Below are 17,116 nucleotides of genomic sequence, written 5' to 3' on the forward strand. Positions count from 1 at the left end.
GTGATCAATAATATCTTAAGAAGACATCAAAGTTAGGTTCAACTCGAACCTCCTCCTTTCTCTTTAATGTAAGACTATGTCCCTTTTAAAAAATAAAAAAATATATATATAGTACATTGTATTTTGATGCATTTATTGTTTTTTTAAAAAAAGTATATATGATCTTTCATGTATTTTGTGATAATTTTTTTAACTCGACCAATAATGCAACTTATCTTGATCATGATCATCATTAAAAATGACTTTTTTACTTTTTTCTTTGGCATTGGCCAATAAAGTCATCATCCATGATTAAATGATGAGTTAAAAATCCTTTGAGGTTCTTGTTTTTTCATACTTTAAGTTTCAATGTTTTTGAATATCTTCATTTTTCGTCTATCTAATGTGTTATGTGGCTAACTATACCATATTATTATTATTATTATAAGTTTTGTAACATATTTGTCTCAAAAATTTAGAATGAATCAACAATTATATGATTTATTTTTGATTTATTGGTAAGTTCTAAATTTTTAATTATAATAATCCAAGTTCAATCTTTAATAACATGAAATAACAAAAAGTTACAATAATCAAATTTTAATCTCATGAAATATAAAAAAAAAAAAAATTAAGATGGGATTTTATAATCGAAGTTTTCTAATGTATCTTTTTCTTTTATAAGATTGAAGTCCATGCTCAAAAGAAGACAAAAAGGGCCCAAATGACAGAAGCTTGTACGTGTTAAAGGTTGGGCTAAAAAATTCCAATTAGCTCAGTTCGGACCTTTACTAGCTTACTCGATCCGCCTTCTGACTTCAGAGGAATTTTAGCTCAGTTTGCTCCGGCATAATTGTGTCAATCTGAATTATTCACTTTTTATTTAAGTTATATTTGACGATTAATAAATCAGAATAAATAACAAACCAAGAAATTATTTTTTATAATAATAATAATAATAATAATAATAATAATAATAATTAAATAATTAAATGGGAAAAAGGGAAAAAAATGTTTAAATTTTCTAATTTAATATTAAATTATGAATCTATAATTAATATAATATTTATTTCTAATATGACAAACTTTAAATCATGTGGTGAGTAAATAAAATTTAAAATATTATATTAATTAATATATTAATAATTTAGATATTATATTAAAAATTTTAAAATTTAAATGTTACATTAAATATTTTATTGTAATTTAGATACTATTTTTAATATTAACCTGTCGTTAAGATATGTCTTTATTGATTGCGGGCATTTTCGTTAGCATATGTGGCCCAAATGAACGGGCTATGACATAAAACAAAAAACATGACACATGCCCCCACCATTATTTTTTTTTTAGTTTACTGTTCTTGGTAAGAACAATGCTTGACTTTTAGCCATTTTTAGTAGGATCTAGTTATCAATGCTGGTTTTGATGGAGCCAAGTGCCAACCTTTTTCATTTGGTGAAAGTTGAGAAGGCAACTGTTTGAGAATGCTTTGGTTGATAAGGAACAATAGGCCCAGAAGCATACTAAATTTACCCAACAAATCCAATTTTCTATTGGGATCTTTCAAGCTCGTTGCCCTGCAATTCTCAGTATTGAAGGCGGACGGAATATCTTGATGGTGTATGGTTTGTCATCAAAAGATATTATTATAGTCTGCTTTAATATTAGAATAATTATTAAAAATTTCAAATCGACAGATATAAAAAATATTGTAATCCAAGCATATGAAATTATGAATGAATTCAACAATGATGGGTATTTATATATATTTATTATTTGAACAGTTAAGTTCAAAATTTTATTTAAGTTTTGTTTGATTGATATTTAGTATTTTATTTTTATTTTTATTTTTTAATAAAAAAAAATTTAAATTAAAAAAAAATTTGGTTGTTACCTGATGTCGGCCCGAAGCCCAATTTATTTGAATGAATGAAATGCTTAGATGGAGTGGAGTCCTAAGAAATTAGACTCCTCTAGGCCACTGAAAAGGCTCGTGTGTCTTTCCAGCGTAATCGAAGGCAAGAGATGGAGATTGAAGAAGAGAACATGGAATTTGATTGTTGTACAAGGCTCCATAATTGAAAAAGCAACCATGTTTCCTAGGCCATGAATTTATTACTACCAAAAAATATATATATATATATATATTAACCTGGTAACTCAAGGCACCAGACAGGGAGCAAAACTTCACTTCCATTGTTAATTATTATTATTATTATTTTATATAAAATTGATGGTAGCTTTTTGACCAGATAATTACTTAACATAGCATAAAACATCACAATTATCAAGTGTAGCTTGGTCATAATAGGCTATATCAGGTGCTTAAACAATGATTAATTATATTAATTAGATAATATAATCCCCATAAAGTCTCGTTAATTAAGGAATCTCTTAATTTATTAGTCTTTGACCTTAAATCTTAGATTTTAAATATGTAGCTAATTCAAAATATTAGAAAAATGTTATGCATTAATCACAACTTCTCACAAATATTACAAAAATATTTTAAAATAAAAAATAATTTAATTTTTGGAATTTGGCAACATAAGTAGGAGAGAACAAATGAGACAAGCGGAAGAGTATTTTTTTTTTTTTTGTTTTGTAATGAAACATACATTGAATCATAGTGTAAGAACACGGAAAAAAGCTCCCTTCAATTTTCTCCAGGTGAGTGGTCTTCACAGCTTATCATTTTGCGTGAGGGTCGAGTCTCCATGACCGACGGTCGGAGCATGGATCATTAGCTATTTAGCTACCTATGGGTTAGCATTGTTTTTTCCTCTTTGGGGAGACTTGGGGTCAAACTACAGCTCCTTAATAAAGTTTTCAAGGACCACCTCTCCCAACTAATAATAAATAAATATATAATTAACATTAATTAATTCACTATCCACACATATTCAATGATAGTAGAATAACAAAAATAAATCGTATATCATCTAATATGTAAAGAAATAAATTATTTTATAATATTAAAGAGTTGGTTATAAAAGTTGGTCGATTTCGGTTTTATTATTAAAGAGTTGATTATAAAAGTTGGTTGATTTCGGTTTGATTTAAAAAAGTCAATAATAAAATTAATTAAATTTTTGTTTAATAAGTAATTGAATTGATAAATTTTTTTTTAATAATTAATCATAATCGAATCAATTAAAATTAATTTAATTTGATTAAATAATCAAATTTTTTATTTTTTATATTATAAATAATTATTTAATTATAAATTTAATCTAATAAAATTTAAATTTAAGTATCATTCATATTAAATCACTAAAAAGTTTAATAATTTAAATAACATTTTATAAGAAAAAAATAAATAAAAATACTTATCTTAAATTTTTTGTTTTTATTAATTAAAAAATTAATTAATTTAATTAATTCGATTAATTTAATCAATTTAATCAATCGAATATAACTAAAATCGAATTGATTATTTTTTATTAATTTCAAACGATTAATTTGAACCAATTTTTACTTACCTATAATTAGTTATAAGTTTCATCTATATAAATTATTTTAGGTTAATATTAAAAAATAAAATATTAATTATTATAATTAAAAATCTAAAATTCTATTAATAAACCACACGGCCACTGACAAATATAGATTGGATTTGTCATTTTGAATAAAGACGAAAAAAAAGGTTTGATAATAAATTTCCCCGTGTGCAAGTGCAAGGCACAGACAAGAAGAACAACTTTGTCCTCAATTCTCTCCTCCTCCGCCTAGGATAACTCAAAACCACCTCTATTCTATTCCAGCTTTGAAACTTTCATTACCAAATACTAAACTTATCGTTTCGAATTTGATGAAGTAATATTCATCTGTTGTGGATACATCTAGCTGTATTTAGAGTCATCATCACCGTCCTTGGACAAATTTTGTGGCCAACCGGGAAGATTAACAACTAATCAAAATTGTTTGAAGTCAACTAAATCAATAATCATAACCGTCCAATTCTAAGACCGGAGGATCCTGTTTATTTATGGACCCTTTCGCTTAGGGTGCCACTGTACATTTCAAGACAGGTAGGTAGGTCCCTCTCCCAAGTCCCACCAGCAATTCTGAATTTTCTTCCAAACCAAACACCTCACTTAAGGGAGTATGAGGACAGAGAATTTGACTTCGCAGCAGTACAGCACTCCTTTCTGCAGCATTATTTTGTGTAACAAATTTTTGGTTTAATTTTATAATTCCAATATTGGAGCTAAGAGCTGTCATTTTGTGTACCTCCATGGCCCTTTCTTCTATATAGTAAGACCCTTTCCAAGCACATTCTCAGCAGTTGTGCAATCTTTGTCATCCTCCTTCAACAATTTTTGAACTTTTCTGCATAAAAAGAGACCCTTTTACAAGAAAAATAATCACCACATAGAAAAGCTTTAGAGGTGTCTTGATATATCAGAAAAAGTACAGAGAATTAGGACAGGAGATATCCATCTAGCCTAAAGGAGGTGTGTGAACTCATCTATTTTGGTTCATCAAGTGTTAATTAAAAAGTGCGTAATATCCATTCAAGGAGTACTTCAAAACAAAGATTAGCCTTGGCAGGGGGCTTTACAGCTTCAAACCTCTATATCAGTGACTTCCCCATCCCCTCCTTTTGGCCTTTTCTGTTTTCAATTAATGACCAGAAATCTCTCATGGATAAATCTTCATTGAGTGACATGTCAAAAGCTGAAACTGAACTAGTTTAATACAGAATCATGGGGTTTACATTTCATCTCAAATCAGCTGTTTTCTAACCGGGCAAAACTAGTTCTATTTGAACACTAGGTGTAGTCCAATTGGTTCATGCAGGTGATCAACAGCTCTGGATTCAAATCTCAAGATCTGCAATCTTTGCTTTTATCTCTAAGCTACAATCTCCTTTGTAGAAAAAAAATAACCAGTTCTGTTCAAGTAATTAAGCCCCTGTTACATGAACAATATTTTAATTAGTAAAACTCAAAACCAGACAAACTTCAGGACACCATGTTTCCAAGATTCATCTGAATTGCATTGTCTGAGGCCTATACAGGGAGTTTTGTCCGATATCATTGTGACAAAATGTTGTGATAAATACATAATCTAATCCCGTAATGCATATAATGGAGGATCAAAAACTCACACAGTAACCTACCTACAATATAGTTTGTAGTTGTTTGCATGGGGTTCAGTCCGTGGCTCAATGGCCTGGTGGGCCGGTGCTCTATGTATTGAAAAGTGGTTTACCTGAATAGTAGTCTTAGCTTTAACTAGTCTCTAAATTTTTTTGGCAAGCAAGGATGTTGTGAAAAGTTATTCACAACACAGTAGTTGCATGCATATCCAGAGACATTTCATTTGAAATCTTAATGATGTATGCATTAAGATTGCGACTTTGACATTGACATTTAAGAATATGAAATTGAGATTCACAGCTAGTTATGAAGATCTAGTTGGAGATTTTATTCGAGGAAAGAAAAAAAAAAAATGAACCAGAAGTTGTGGCAGCACCCTCTGTGGGCACTAGGACATAGATACTGGGAAAATTTAGCTTAGATTTTTAGACGATTTCAAGATGTTGGTAAGATGCCATTAGATTTTTGTATTTAATGATGTAATGTAGATTGGTTTAAGATACTTGGTTTGGTCAGATATGATCCTTTGAACTTCCATCGATCCTCTCAAATCTACAGTTGCCCTTCTGTTCCTCCAATTTCTCCTTAAAAAAGGCTAAAATTCAGCCTCGTGCTTCTTCAGTTTTCATATTAAAGGTTTCTTTTACTTTCTTTTTTAATAAAATAAGCAGTAGCTGGGTTAGAAATAGAAGAAGAGATTGCAAGTGTTAAAATTTGAATCTTAAAATTACGAGATGTCTGAATAAATCAATTAAGCTAAGCTTTGATTTCATAAGTTTTCTTTACTCTTGATGGAAAAAAAAAATGCAAATCCAGCAACTAGATGAAGAGAGAGAAAGAAATATAGGAAGCATCATGTTAGCTTCTAGTCATGCTAGGCTCTCAACTGGTGAAGCGTTGACAAAGAGATAATGAATAGTTCCTAGACAGAGTTACTCTAAATTATATTCCATTCTATGCTTGGAGTTCAAAAAAAAAAAAAAAAGTGATCAGGAACTATAATTAATTCCCTTAACAGTTGTATGCATTGCCTTCCTATTTAAGTAGAGCTTCTTATGGTTGATGAGAATCATGAGATACATGCCAGCACTTTCTTCTCCTACCTGTCTGTTCTTCCCACGTTTCCTACTCGAAACTCTTTTTCATTTCTAGCAATATCAACCTGTCCAGTATCCCTTTTTCTTTATAAATCATATCAGCATTATAATCTTATCTCCTCAATCCGGGGTATACTTTATTCAGTAAGAGATGTTGGTCTTGTGCATTGGAGCTTTGCTTGTTATATGCATCACCCATTGGGTTTACAACTGGAGAAATCCTAGATGTAATGGTAAACTCCCACCAGGTTCAATGGGCTTCCCACTTCTTGGCGAGACTCTCGAGTTCTTCAGCCCCACTACTACTTCCGATATTCCTTCCTTTGTCAAAGAGAGGATGAAAAGGTAAAATCTCCATGACTCTTGCATTTATTGCTATTTACTCATGGTAATATTCTTTTTTCCCTCCTTCCATTCTTAACATGTTAATTGCTATTTACTTGCAGGTATGGGCCAATATTCAAGACTAGCTTAGTGGGGCGACCGGTGATCGTATCGACTGATCCAGATCTCAATCATTTTGTTTTCCTGCAAGAAGGGCAACTGTTTCAAAGCTGGTATCCCGATACGTTCACAGAGATCTTTGGACGTCAGAATGTGGGTTCCTTACATGGCTTCATGTACAAGTACCTAAAGAACATGGTGCTTAATCTCTTTGGTCCCGAAAGCCTCAAAAAGATGCTCCCTGAAGTTGAGCTGACAGCTTACGGAAGGTTACAACGCTGGTCAAGCCAAGAAACTGTTGAATTAAAAGAAGCAACTGCTAGTGTAATTTAACACATACCCATTCATGGTTCATTTTTCATTGAGAACCCGTTTGTAAAAGTTTCGGTCCAGCAGTCTAATGATAACTTGGTCATTTTGCAGATGATATTTGATCTGACAGCCAAAAAGCTGATAAGTTATGACCAAGACAATTCCTCGGAGAATCTGAGGGAGAACTTTGTTGCATTCATACAGGGATTAATCTCCTTTCCATTGGATATTCCTGGAACGGCATATCACAAATGTTTACAGGTTTGTTTTACCAAATCATTACGAGAATCAGTTAACCATTTATTTCTTCTTTTTCCGTTCTCAGTTTCTGTAACTTTGACCCTTCAAAGTTTTTTATTCAGGGAAGGAAAAATGCAATGAAAATGCTGAAGAACTTGTTAAACGAAAGGCGGGCTATGGCCGGGAAGCACCGAAGTGACTTTTTCGATTTTGTCCTTGAAGAACTTCAGAAAGAGGGAACAATACTCACAGAAGCAATTGCTCTGGATTTGATGTTCGTGCTACTATTTGCCAGTTTTGAAACAACTTCCCTGGCTCTAACTTTAGCAGTTAAATTCCTTTCCGACAACCCTTCAGTGCTGAAAAAATTAACGGTATGTGAAATTATTTCAGCCAAAATCCTACATCTGCAAAATCCTCATTGTCATTGTTTTCAAAACAAACACAAACTTAAAAGTATTTCCACCTTACAGGATGAGCATGAGGCAATTCTACGAAACCGGGAAAATGCCGACTCTGGACTTACATGGAAAGAATATAAATCAATGACATATACATTCCAAGTGAGACAGTTGTGCTTTAAACTTATAAGGACATTTATCATCTGCATAAGGCTGTTTGTTTCCATACTGACAATTGCAACTTGCAGTTCATCATTGAAACAGTTAGACTGGCAAATATAGTTCCAGGAATCTTCAGAAAAGCACTAAGAGAAATCCAATTCAAAGGTATGCACTAAAATGTTTCACCCACTTCCATTTGTTAATTATAAACAAGTTTAGCCATGCAATTACTATGAAAAGTAACACAAAATTTGGTAACAATGCAGGATATACCATTCCAGCTGGTTGGGCAGTAATGGTTTGTCCCCCAGCCGTGCACCTGAATCCAGCAAAATACCAAGATCCCCTTACCTTCAATCCATCAAGATGGGAGGTGGGTGAATACTAGAAACTCTATCCTCATTCACCTGTGAGATTGCTACTAAAACAAATCCACAAAAAATTTTACTATGAAGCTCAAAAGGATTCTTCTACTTCTTGATTTCAGGGAATAGAAATAAATGGAGCCTCAAAGAATTTCATGGCATTTGGTGGTGGCATGAGATTTTGTGTTGGAACAGACTTCACTAAAGTGCAGATGGCTGTGTTTCTCCATTGCCTTGTTACAAAGTACAGGTAAGAGCATGCTTCCACAAACTACAATATGTTGTATATCTGCTCAGCACACTTTATGAGAGAGAGCAACGGGTAGAAACTCATCTAAATCCTGAACCTTTCAGGTGGGAACCAATCAAAGGTGGAAATATACTCCGAACTCCAGGTTTACAATTTCCAGATGGCTTTCACATTCAGCTCCTGGAGAAAACTAGAATGGAGTAACTTTACATAAACGAGGCAGAACAATGTCAAGCCAAGTCAGGATATAATAGTTATCTTTCAGAGTTGCTTTTATTTATTTTTTCTTGGACTGCAGAAGAGGATAACAGTTATCAATACATCTTCATGTTGTAGAAAAAAATTAGAAAATAGAGAATCGTTTATAACTCTTACTTCTCCAACCAAGACTAAATCATACAAATTTTGTATCTCATCGTGTACTTGAGAAAAGTGGAAAAAATGAAAAAAGAATATGACATAACAGACCTTACCTGTAATACTGTAAATGTTTCAAGGCTTGTCCTGTTTTTTCTTTCTAAATATTAGCTTTATTCTTAGAATTATACATAAAGAACCATGAGGAATTCTCAATTCCTCCATTTCCTCAAATGGAAGAGGAAAAAGGTACCTTTTCAACCAAGCAACTTCAACTGTTAGTCATCTAACTTCCCAAATCTGAACTCAAACTTCGTCTCGCTGTCTGCTATCTCATCTTCAATGGTCTTTCTATAGTCTCTATTGCCCTTCTGTGGTTGTGGTGCCCAACATCATCATCGAAGTGGACTTGCTGTAAGATGCTAGAACTTTTGACGCGTCTATGTCTGTGCTTGTCCTTGTGAACACGATGCAGATAATAATAATAATCAGTGTCCCTTTCTGAATGGTTGTGCCTGTGCTCACGGTGAGTGCTCCTTCGTTTATATCGAGAATCATGTTTGTGGTGCTTGGCTTTAATATGTTTTTTGGCTTGAATGTTGGAATGGTCAATACCAATACTGTGCCTATGGATATCTCTGGTTCTAGGATCATCAAACCCAAAATGATCTTCCCACCAGTCATAAAGAGGATCAAAGAATCCTTTCTGATGTAAAAGCCATAGCAACACAAGCACTGCAATTCAAAACACAATATAAATATAACTATATTCTTGCATTCTCCCCAATGTGTCTTGATAAGAAAGAAGGTTTTACCTGTCGGAAATATAGCCAAAAGTAAACCAAACAGTACTAACCAACTCATACAGATATACTGTATATGACAGCTGAAGTCAAAAAAACCAGAGCATTTCCTTCTGCAAAGCAAAAGGAAACAAATTTATCATTGACACAACAGCATCATAAGTAATTAAAATCTAAAGGTTTAAAAAAATAAATGAAAACATGAAATGTAATTGCCAAAATGACCTGCAAGTTTCTCCAGTGATGAAGTCCACCAAATTTTCCCACAGATTTTTCCAAAATTTTTCCAGAGACTCAAAGAAACCATCTATGCCAGTCTTTGGAGGTTGAAAAGGAGTAATCTGAAACAAATTCACAGTTTACGACAAATACTAATCATATACATCAAGAGCAACAAGTGGCATGTTGTTCTCAGACTTCTAAAGCTATTAAAATAGGACTTCATCTTCCACAGTAGTAGATAGCACACTCATAAAAGGTTGACACATATAGCTAATCCAATGAAGTTCAACAGATAGTAAAATGAAGTATGCCAATCCTCATTTGTTTAGAACCTTATATTCATTTCCCTTTGATACTAAAGGAAAGGAGGAAAATGTCAAAAAAATATGTAACAATAATTTTCGACTAATGCAACACTTTAAATTGTCTCCGTTAATGCTTCAACTTCTTGCATTATTCTTAACTTTTCTTTTCATTATCCAATCGATAGTTAAAAGAGAAGAAATGCACATATAGCGCATGGCTTTTATAGAATTCCATGTAGAAAATCCAGAATTCATTCAGAACAAACATGTATTGGCATAGACTTCCTATCTCAAGGCTGTGACCACATGTAAGCAGACCATAAACTTAAAATCATAATACCTGTGATCCATTGTCAAAAACAGTGGCTGTAGTACTAAACTGGCACTCTGCTCTGTCAACTTCATTAAATTCAGAGTCCTTCAGTATAGCTGCATTCAAAATATCAAGCAAAAGCAAGTTGAGTGAAATGTATTGATCTCAGTGATCTTAAAATTTGGGAAGATAGAAAAGATGCAAGATGCTTTAAAATCCTCCTGTTAATTCTTACCAGAACAAACGTATTTTGCCGCCTGATCAGTTGTTGGATAGAGTTTAAAAGATCGAGCAGAAATTTCTTTTGGCTTCATAATGAAGAATTGTTCCTGCGGAAATCTCAACATAGATGAAATTATTTTTCATGAACCATGATTAAGAATAACCTATACATATCTTATGTATACATTGAGAAAAAAAATACCTCCATAAGGGAGACACCCTTTGAGCAGTCAAACTGCAAAAGAAAAAGTTCATCACAGCTGAAACTAGAGCAACTTGTTGCAATAAATGTTCATAATACAGCTAAACAATTTTAACATATTAGTTTTATCAAATTTTTGCTTCTGCTTTTAATTTAGTTTTGTATACTATTTCCTTCCCTGTATAGCTCAATAAATCCCACTTAAGGTATAGTACAGAGTTGAAAAGTGTAATCCATCCAGCATGAAATAACAAGAGGCAAGATTTCCTCCATTTGAGAATTGTGAGTAAAACCGAAGCTCTAAGTTCAGTTTGCATATTCAAACACCTTCACACTAGAATATTTTCTTTTTAACACGTATGAGCATCTTAAGTTGATTTTCATTTTTGAAAAAACAATTTCCCACTCACAAAATAATGAACTTCATAAGCTGAATTGTCAAATTATTGTTTTAATAACAACTTTATGGTTTTCAGAATATAAAAGAACATAAAAAATCTAGCTTAACATTTTACATTATGCAGTCAAGACAGATTTTAGCCAAAATTATCTGTACATTCTAGAATCTAGAAATAATTTAGTAGTCCAAATAGGATTTTAGTTCTAATTAATAGAAACTCAAATTTAAGCTTTATGAAAGATTATGAGAAAAAATAGGTATCTGAGTACCGTTAAGCTATATGATGCTTCTACTTCACCAGTATTCCTAGCAGTAACTGTGGCAACTCCAAACTGAGTGAGGGCTTCAAATGTTGGAACTGTTACACTTATAATTTTTCCAGGACTCCTTTAAAAAAAATGAAAATATGTCATATTGACAGCAACAAGTAAAGAACATGGCATTGAAGATGAGGAATTGCTGAGATATGAAACCAAAAGACAATAATCACCATAAACAATCTTAAAATGTTTTCAGTGATAAGTACCAGAAAGAAGTAATTACCTAGAAGCATACAGAAGAAGAAAGATCTATATGTCGAGTGTATGAACGTATGCTAGCTCATACATCATACTCCTTACGACTTTGTCCTAGATGATAAGTAAACCAGGGCTATGCTTCACTCAATTAATGAAGGAATTGTTCTACCATGATACCTCCATGTAAGTTCAAGAATTTTTTTGAACCAAAAATTCTATCCACCTATAATTAAAAAAAAAAATACACACGGACACACAAACACCACATTCTTAACTCTTGTGTATACTAGTTTAAGTGGCAACACAATATTTGCAGTAAGAAACATATTTAAACGCCTTCTGTGTGTTCCACATAAGGTCATTACTTCAGCCTTATACAACAGTAATTTCTTAAAAGAAGAGGGAAAAAAATAAGAAAAGCAGCAGTTATGGGTGTGATTGGACGAACTGCTAGGTCCAAGTTTTACACCATAATGAAAGATTAAAGCAGCAGCTAATGTTCTAAAAGGCAATCTCAGGTTTTACATCATCTAAAAACTCATAAATGAACCTTCCCAGTGTATCCTATGGTCACATTGTAACAAAAATATTTGTTGATTGATTCATGCATCTATTGAGCAGAATCAGGCTATTAAGAAAACAAAATATTCTAAAATGCTCATATAATTAAGTTAGACATTGCAAATCCAACCTCCTGATGAATCATTTGCCAATAATAATAAGACTGCTTTAAGTCATCTAAATCTGTAATCTGAGTTAGCTATCAATGATAGCAGGATTATTTTACCTTTGGAAAACATAATCTATGTCATCAGCCCTTAGTTCTATCAGGAGGTTTGTGTTAAGAACTTCCGTCACTCCAATAGAGAATGAATGAGACCCTGCAGTCTGCAGCCAAATGAGAACCATAAATTAGCTGACCTAAATTGTGCACAAACTTGCACGGAAGACATGTACAATAGTGAAAGCTCAACCGGATGCTCATTTATCCTTTCAAATCTCCCCTGCACGCCATACAATGGAAGTTGCCTCCTCTTAATTCGGTTTTTGTCAGCCTGTCAGCAATAAGGCAGTGTCTTCTTCAGTTCACAATGACAACAATATATGTAAGTAATGAATTTTCAATGGAACTTTGAAGTTTTTCCAAATAAAATAAAGTCAAATCACCAAAAAGTTTGATTCATGTATGTAGCAGCACATGCGTATTACCAGATATTTCCATGGTCTATCTAAAACAGGGGAAAAGACACTAACTTTTGCAATAGCAAAACTAACAAAATTTACAATTGAGAATAGGAGTAAACTGCAAAACAGCAGAACATCATAACTTTAACATTACAAAACCTTGCACCAAACTAGGTAGAGAAATTAGAAGAATTACTGTTTAGTTTTATGTACTAACTTCCCAGAAATTCCACAACTGATTATGCAAGCAACTCCAAAATGGTGATGAACAGAAGTTTGGCTGACCATTGAAAGCCTCATAATCGACACCAATTTTGTTGCATTCCACACCATCTAAGGTAAATCTCACTCTCTCAAGCAGCATCCACATAGAAAGATTCCTTCCCAAATCATTCGGTTGACCTGGAGCACCCTGTCATTGAAGGAAGAAAAAAAGTTTCGGCAATTCAAAATTACTGAATTTGCACCAAAATAGAAATAAACAAATGAAGGTGAGTTGCCTCTGTAAGTAATTAGCTAAAATATTCTGAAAGAACATATCCAAAATGACATTGCCATGCATATTGTAGCCAATCTTCCGTCCTTAAAAATAAGACACAACAGAACACCACTGACTGCTAATTGGAGTAGTTCTCATGTTCAACAGGAACTCATTACAAAATACAGTAACAGTTGTTACTAGCAGGTGTTTTAAACTGATGAATATTAGCAGTTGAAATAAAATCTTGTACCTTCTACTTAAAAAAAGCATAAAAGTGAGAAAATAAAACTGGAAAACCAAGTAAAGCCTACACAAGGTTCTGAATTTCAAATCAAGCTCCATCATCAATTGTGAGAATTGTTGGAATTTTGTATATTTTAAATCATAATATATTGTTCAATGTTTATACATTTGTAAAATTTTCAAAGCCAATCACGATTTGGCTTTGTAAAATTTGTAAATCATAATATATTGTTCAATGTTCATATATTTGTAAAATCTTCAAAGCCGATCACTATCAGGGCCGTAAATTAAGCTGTAAATAAATATGACCCCTATGTAGTAAGAGCAAATAAAAAAATAAACTAAACGACCTGATAATATGAATTCAGCGACTTTGTGCTAAATGCCAAGGGAAAAGCCATCTCAGAGTAATTGAAAAGATGACTAAAATAGATCTATTAGCAGGATTACAACTTTCTCCTGTACAACAGTCCTAACAATATCTTCGAAGCAGCTTACCTGCCTTGGAATGACAAGGTAGAAGTCCTCAAATGTAGGAATATTTGAATATCCAACAAAATCTCCAATAAGGTTAACACTTAGAAATTTGTCATTGGATGTTGCTGTTCTGTTTTCAGGACCTACAATAACTTCCTGCAAACATAAATAATTTATCTGAAAGGTAAATTTTTATTAATAAAATTTCACATCCCTTTTCAATTAAACTAAGATATGGAAGCAAGAAATAATTCAAACTAATGATGTGTCACACTGGTATCAAATTCTAACAGCATTATGTGAAACTACCAACGGATATACAACCAACCAAAATATGCATTGCTCAGAACTTATCACTATCCTAGTCATACGTTTACACCTGATCAATAAAATATGCATAATAGTAATAAAAAAGAAGTCCCATAAGGAAAAGAAATATGATGCACAACAATACCGAAACTTTAGTTCCTGTCTTCATCTCAGTTCTAATGTTGAATCCAATTGACCGCTGTCCAATACCAAAAACATGGAACCTAAGTGGATAAACAACTATTACCAGTCATAACATATGCTTCAAGACATATAAAAGTTAAGCTGTAAAAAATAGAGAGTCAGCAGTTACTCAATTATTTAACCTTTGAGACAATGTAGCAAAAAGAGTAGTACCAATGCCATCATCAATCATGGACCTAATTATCCCATATTCCCATGTTCTCACCTAACTAAATAGAAATCTTTTTCAATTATCTTTCTCTAATTTCTTTATATCTGGAATTTCTTTTATGAAAAATTTACTGTAAGGCAATCATAGAAAAAAATAAACCAAGTTTGAATTTTTTTTTAAAACTTTGAACTATCAACCACACATTTTCAAACATACATCTATATAAACACAGCATCAATAAAACAATTCTAAACCCACGAATCTCCTAAAAGTGTGTATCTTCTAAGATTTTGTCATTGAACGGGAAAGGGTTGGCCCAGCAAGACAATAACAACACAAAAAAAAAACAATAAAAGTAACCAAAAGAAGGCAAGTGAAAGGCCATACCAATCACCCGGAAATCGGAGACAGTGTGCAGTATTGGGCTTTCCTTTCATCAATTTGTCAACTACCCAAATGTAAACATAAAGGTGAGAATAATCAGATTCCACAAAACCCTGCATCCAAAAGAAAACTTTGACGATGCTGAAAAACACATAGAGCACTTACAGATATTTCCACAAGATGAAGGTACCCGCCTTTGAGGCCCGCAAGGACAGCAAATAGGCTAAACAGGAAGGACAGATGATCGAAAAGACATAAGATTAAAGTCCATTAAAAGAATAATTCAAACAAAAAGTCAAAGAGGAATCACAAAGTAAAATTTCCCACTATATATAAAGAAATATGAGACAAAAGCTACCAACAGAAATCTATTATAACCACAATGGCAAAAAACAAAGACTAACTAGGCAGTTTGTAATCACAACATGAACAACTAAGCAACAGTTAAGTTCACATAATACGAAATTCTATTCAAAATGATAATAAGAAGTTGAAATTGCAACCTGAGTATGCTCAATGATGTGACCATCCTCATCGCGCAACCTACAAAACAGATACTAGAAAATAGTCCATCTCTTTATTATTATGTTCATATATAAATTAAGAAAATAATTACTTGCCTCTCACACATCTTGACAACATTAGCACCAGCATCTGGCTCACATTTGCGTGTCTTAACATAGAACTCTTGAGGTTTAAAAGAAACATCCTGAAAAAATAAATCGTTGAAAAAAAATATAATTTTGAAAAAGAGAGATTCTTTCTCTACGATCTCTTCATTTTGTTTTTCATTTCAATTTCCCTCAAAATTGAAAAAATTAAAAAGTGCAAAATTTTTTTTTTTTTGCATTAAAAAACATACTCGAATATATGTTAATTCGTAGAGAGCATAGGCAGCGGATTTGTTGACCGTTATCACCGGCGGAATCCGTAATGTCTGCATCTTATTCGTCGAATTATCCTCCACTTCCACTATTTCCGCCACGATCGACGCCTCCCCGCCACTCTAAAGAGGATTAAACATCAGATTAAGAAGAAATAACTACTAAATAATCACAATAAAAAGTTCACTTACTGAACCGCTGGGAACGGCCATGTTGATGACGATCTTGGTGGTGCAATTCAGTTTGTCGTTGGAGTCCGTACTCTTCTCGCACTTTTCGAGCCTCGATTTAGAGAGGATCTGGACTGAAAAGACCTCGTTTTGGAAGAAGAGAACACTGAAAATGTAGATGAGAAACCGCGCCGATCTTCCCATTTTCAGCGCTCTGATTTCCATTTTACCGTTGGAGATTTCAAGAATCTGTAAATGCGGTTATGTAGGGATTTAGAGGGAGTTTTAAAACTGCCACTACGTCACTAACTGACTTTAGTGTTGCGTCCAAACGTCGCCGTTATTAGTTTAATCAGTCGGCCCAAATCAGCTCGATTTATTATGTTTTGGTGGGCCTCTTTGACCGTTATGTTTGACCCAATTTATGTGGGCCACAAATAGTTTTAAGGCCTTGAGGGACAATTTCAGGACTATATTATTATTATTATTATTATTAAAAAATTAATAAAAATTGACTTAAATAATTAAAGTTTTGAATTTAAATACAAAATACTTAGATTTGAATTTTTATAATTTTTTAATGGTAGATAATTTGTTAGTCTGAAAAAGTTTTAAAAAATTCATAATCGCATTATGATTGATGATTTATAAAGATGAAATAATTTCCAGCTCTAAACTATTTTTCAGAAAAAAAAAAAATAGTGCAAGTACAGTTGGCATAATTATGAAACCTTTATAAAATGGAAACATAAAATACCTTTCACGCTCGTTGAATCCTGGGGATACACCGTCAAAAGTTCAACGAAGCCATCATGTAATTCTGACCATCGGATTTTACTTCAGTTCCCAAACGCGTTCCAAACATCGACGGCGCACACGTGATTGATCATGGCTTGTAATTGGTTCGATATTAAAGAACATGAATCGA

At 32.8% G+C, this 17,116-nt stretch overlaps 1 protein-coding gene and 1 pseudogene across 2 annotated transcripts; one reads left to right on the plus strand and one right to left on the minus strand.

Annotated features, from left to right (window-relative positions):
* Positions 1–6,233: 6,233 nt before the first annotated feature.
* Positions 6,234–8,657, plus strand: LOC111286904 (cytochrome P450 87A3-like; annotated as a pseudogene).
* HAP2 (hapless 2) lies at positions 8,402–17,082 on the minus strand. 2 transcript variants are annotated; one of them, XR_016329068.1, is made up of 20 exons: positions 16,946–17,082; positions 16,210–16,437; positions 15,997–16,140; positions 15,755–15,843; positions 15,638–15,677; positions 15,300–15,357; positions 15,138–15,198; positions 14,541–14,619; positions 14,108–14,242; positions 13,103–13,297; positions 12,675–12,755; positions 12,488–12,588; positions 11,452–11,569; positions 10,783–10,815; positions 10,594–10,687; positions 10,386–10,474; positions 9,744–9,859; positions 9,531–9,631; positions 8,969–9,450; positions 8,402–8,538 (listed from the first exon to the last, which is right to left on the minus strand). XR_016329068.1 is itself a non-coding variant. In XM_022864286.2 (19 exons), the coding sequence occupies exons 2-19, from the start codon at positions 16,411–16,413 to the stop codon at positions 9,044–9,046; spliced, it is 2,145 nt and encodes a 714-aa protein (XP_022720021.2). In that variant the 5' UTR covers positions 16,414–16,437; positions 16,946–17,082; the 3' UTR covers positions 8,674–9,043. The 2 variants fall into 2 exon arrangements, 1 of the variants encoding a protein (XP_022720021.2); XM_022864286.2 differs by lacking the exon at positions 8,402–8,538 and having other exon boundaries at positions 8,674–9,450.
* Between the last annotated feature and the right edge of the window lie 34 nt (positions 17,083–17,116).

This window comes from Durio zibethinus, chromosome 17 (genome assembly GCF_047325235.1).
Source record: "Durio zibethinus cultivar Kanyao isolate XHJ-2024 chromosome 17, ASM4732523v1, whole genome shotgun sequence".
In the NCBI taxonomy this organism is placed as follows: Eukaryota; Viridiplantae; Streptophyta; class Magnoliopsida; order Malvales; family Malvaceae; genus Durio; species Durio zibethinus.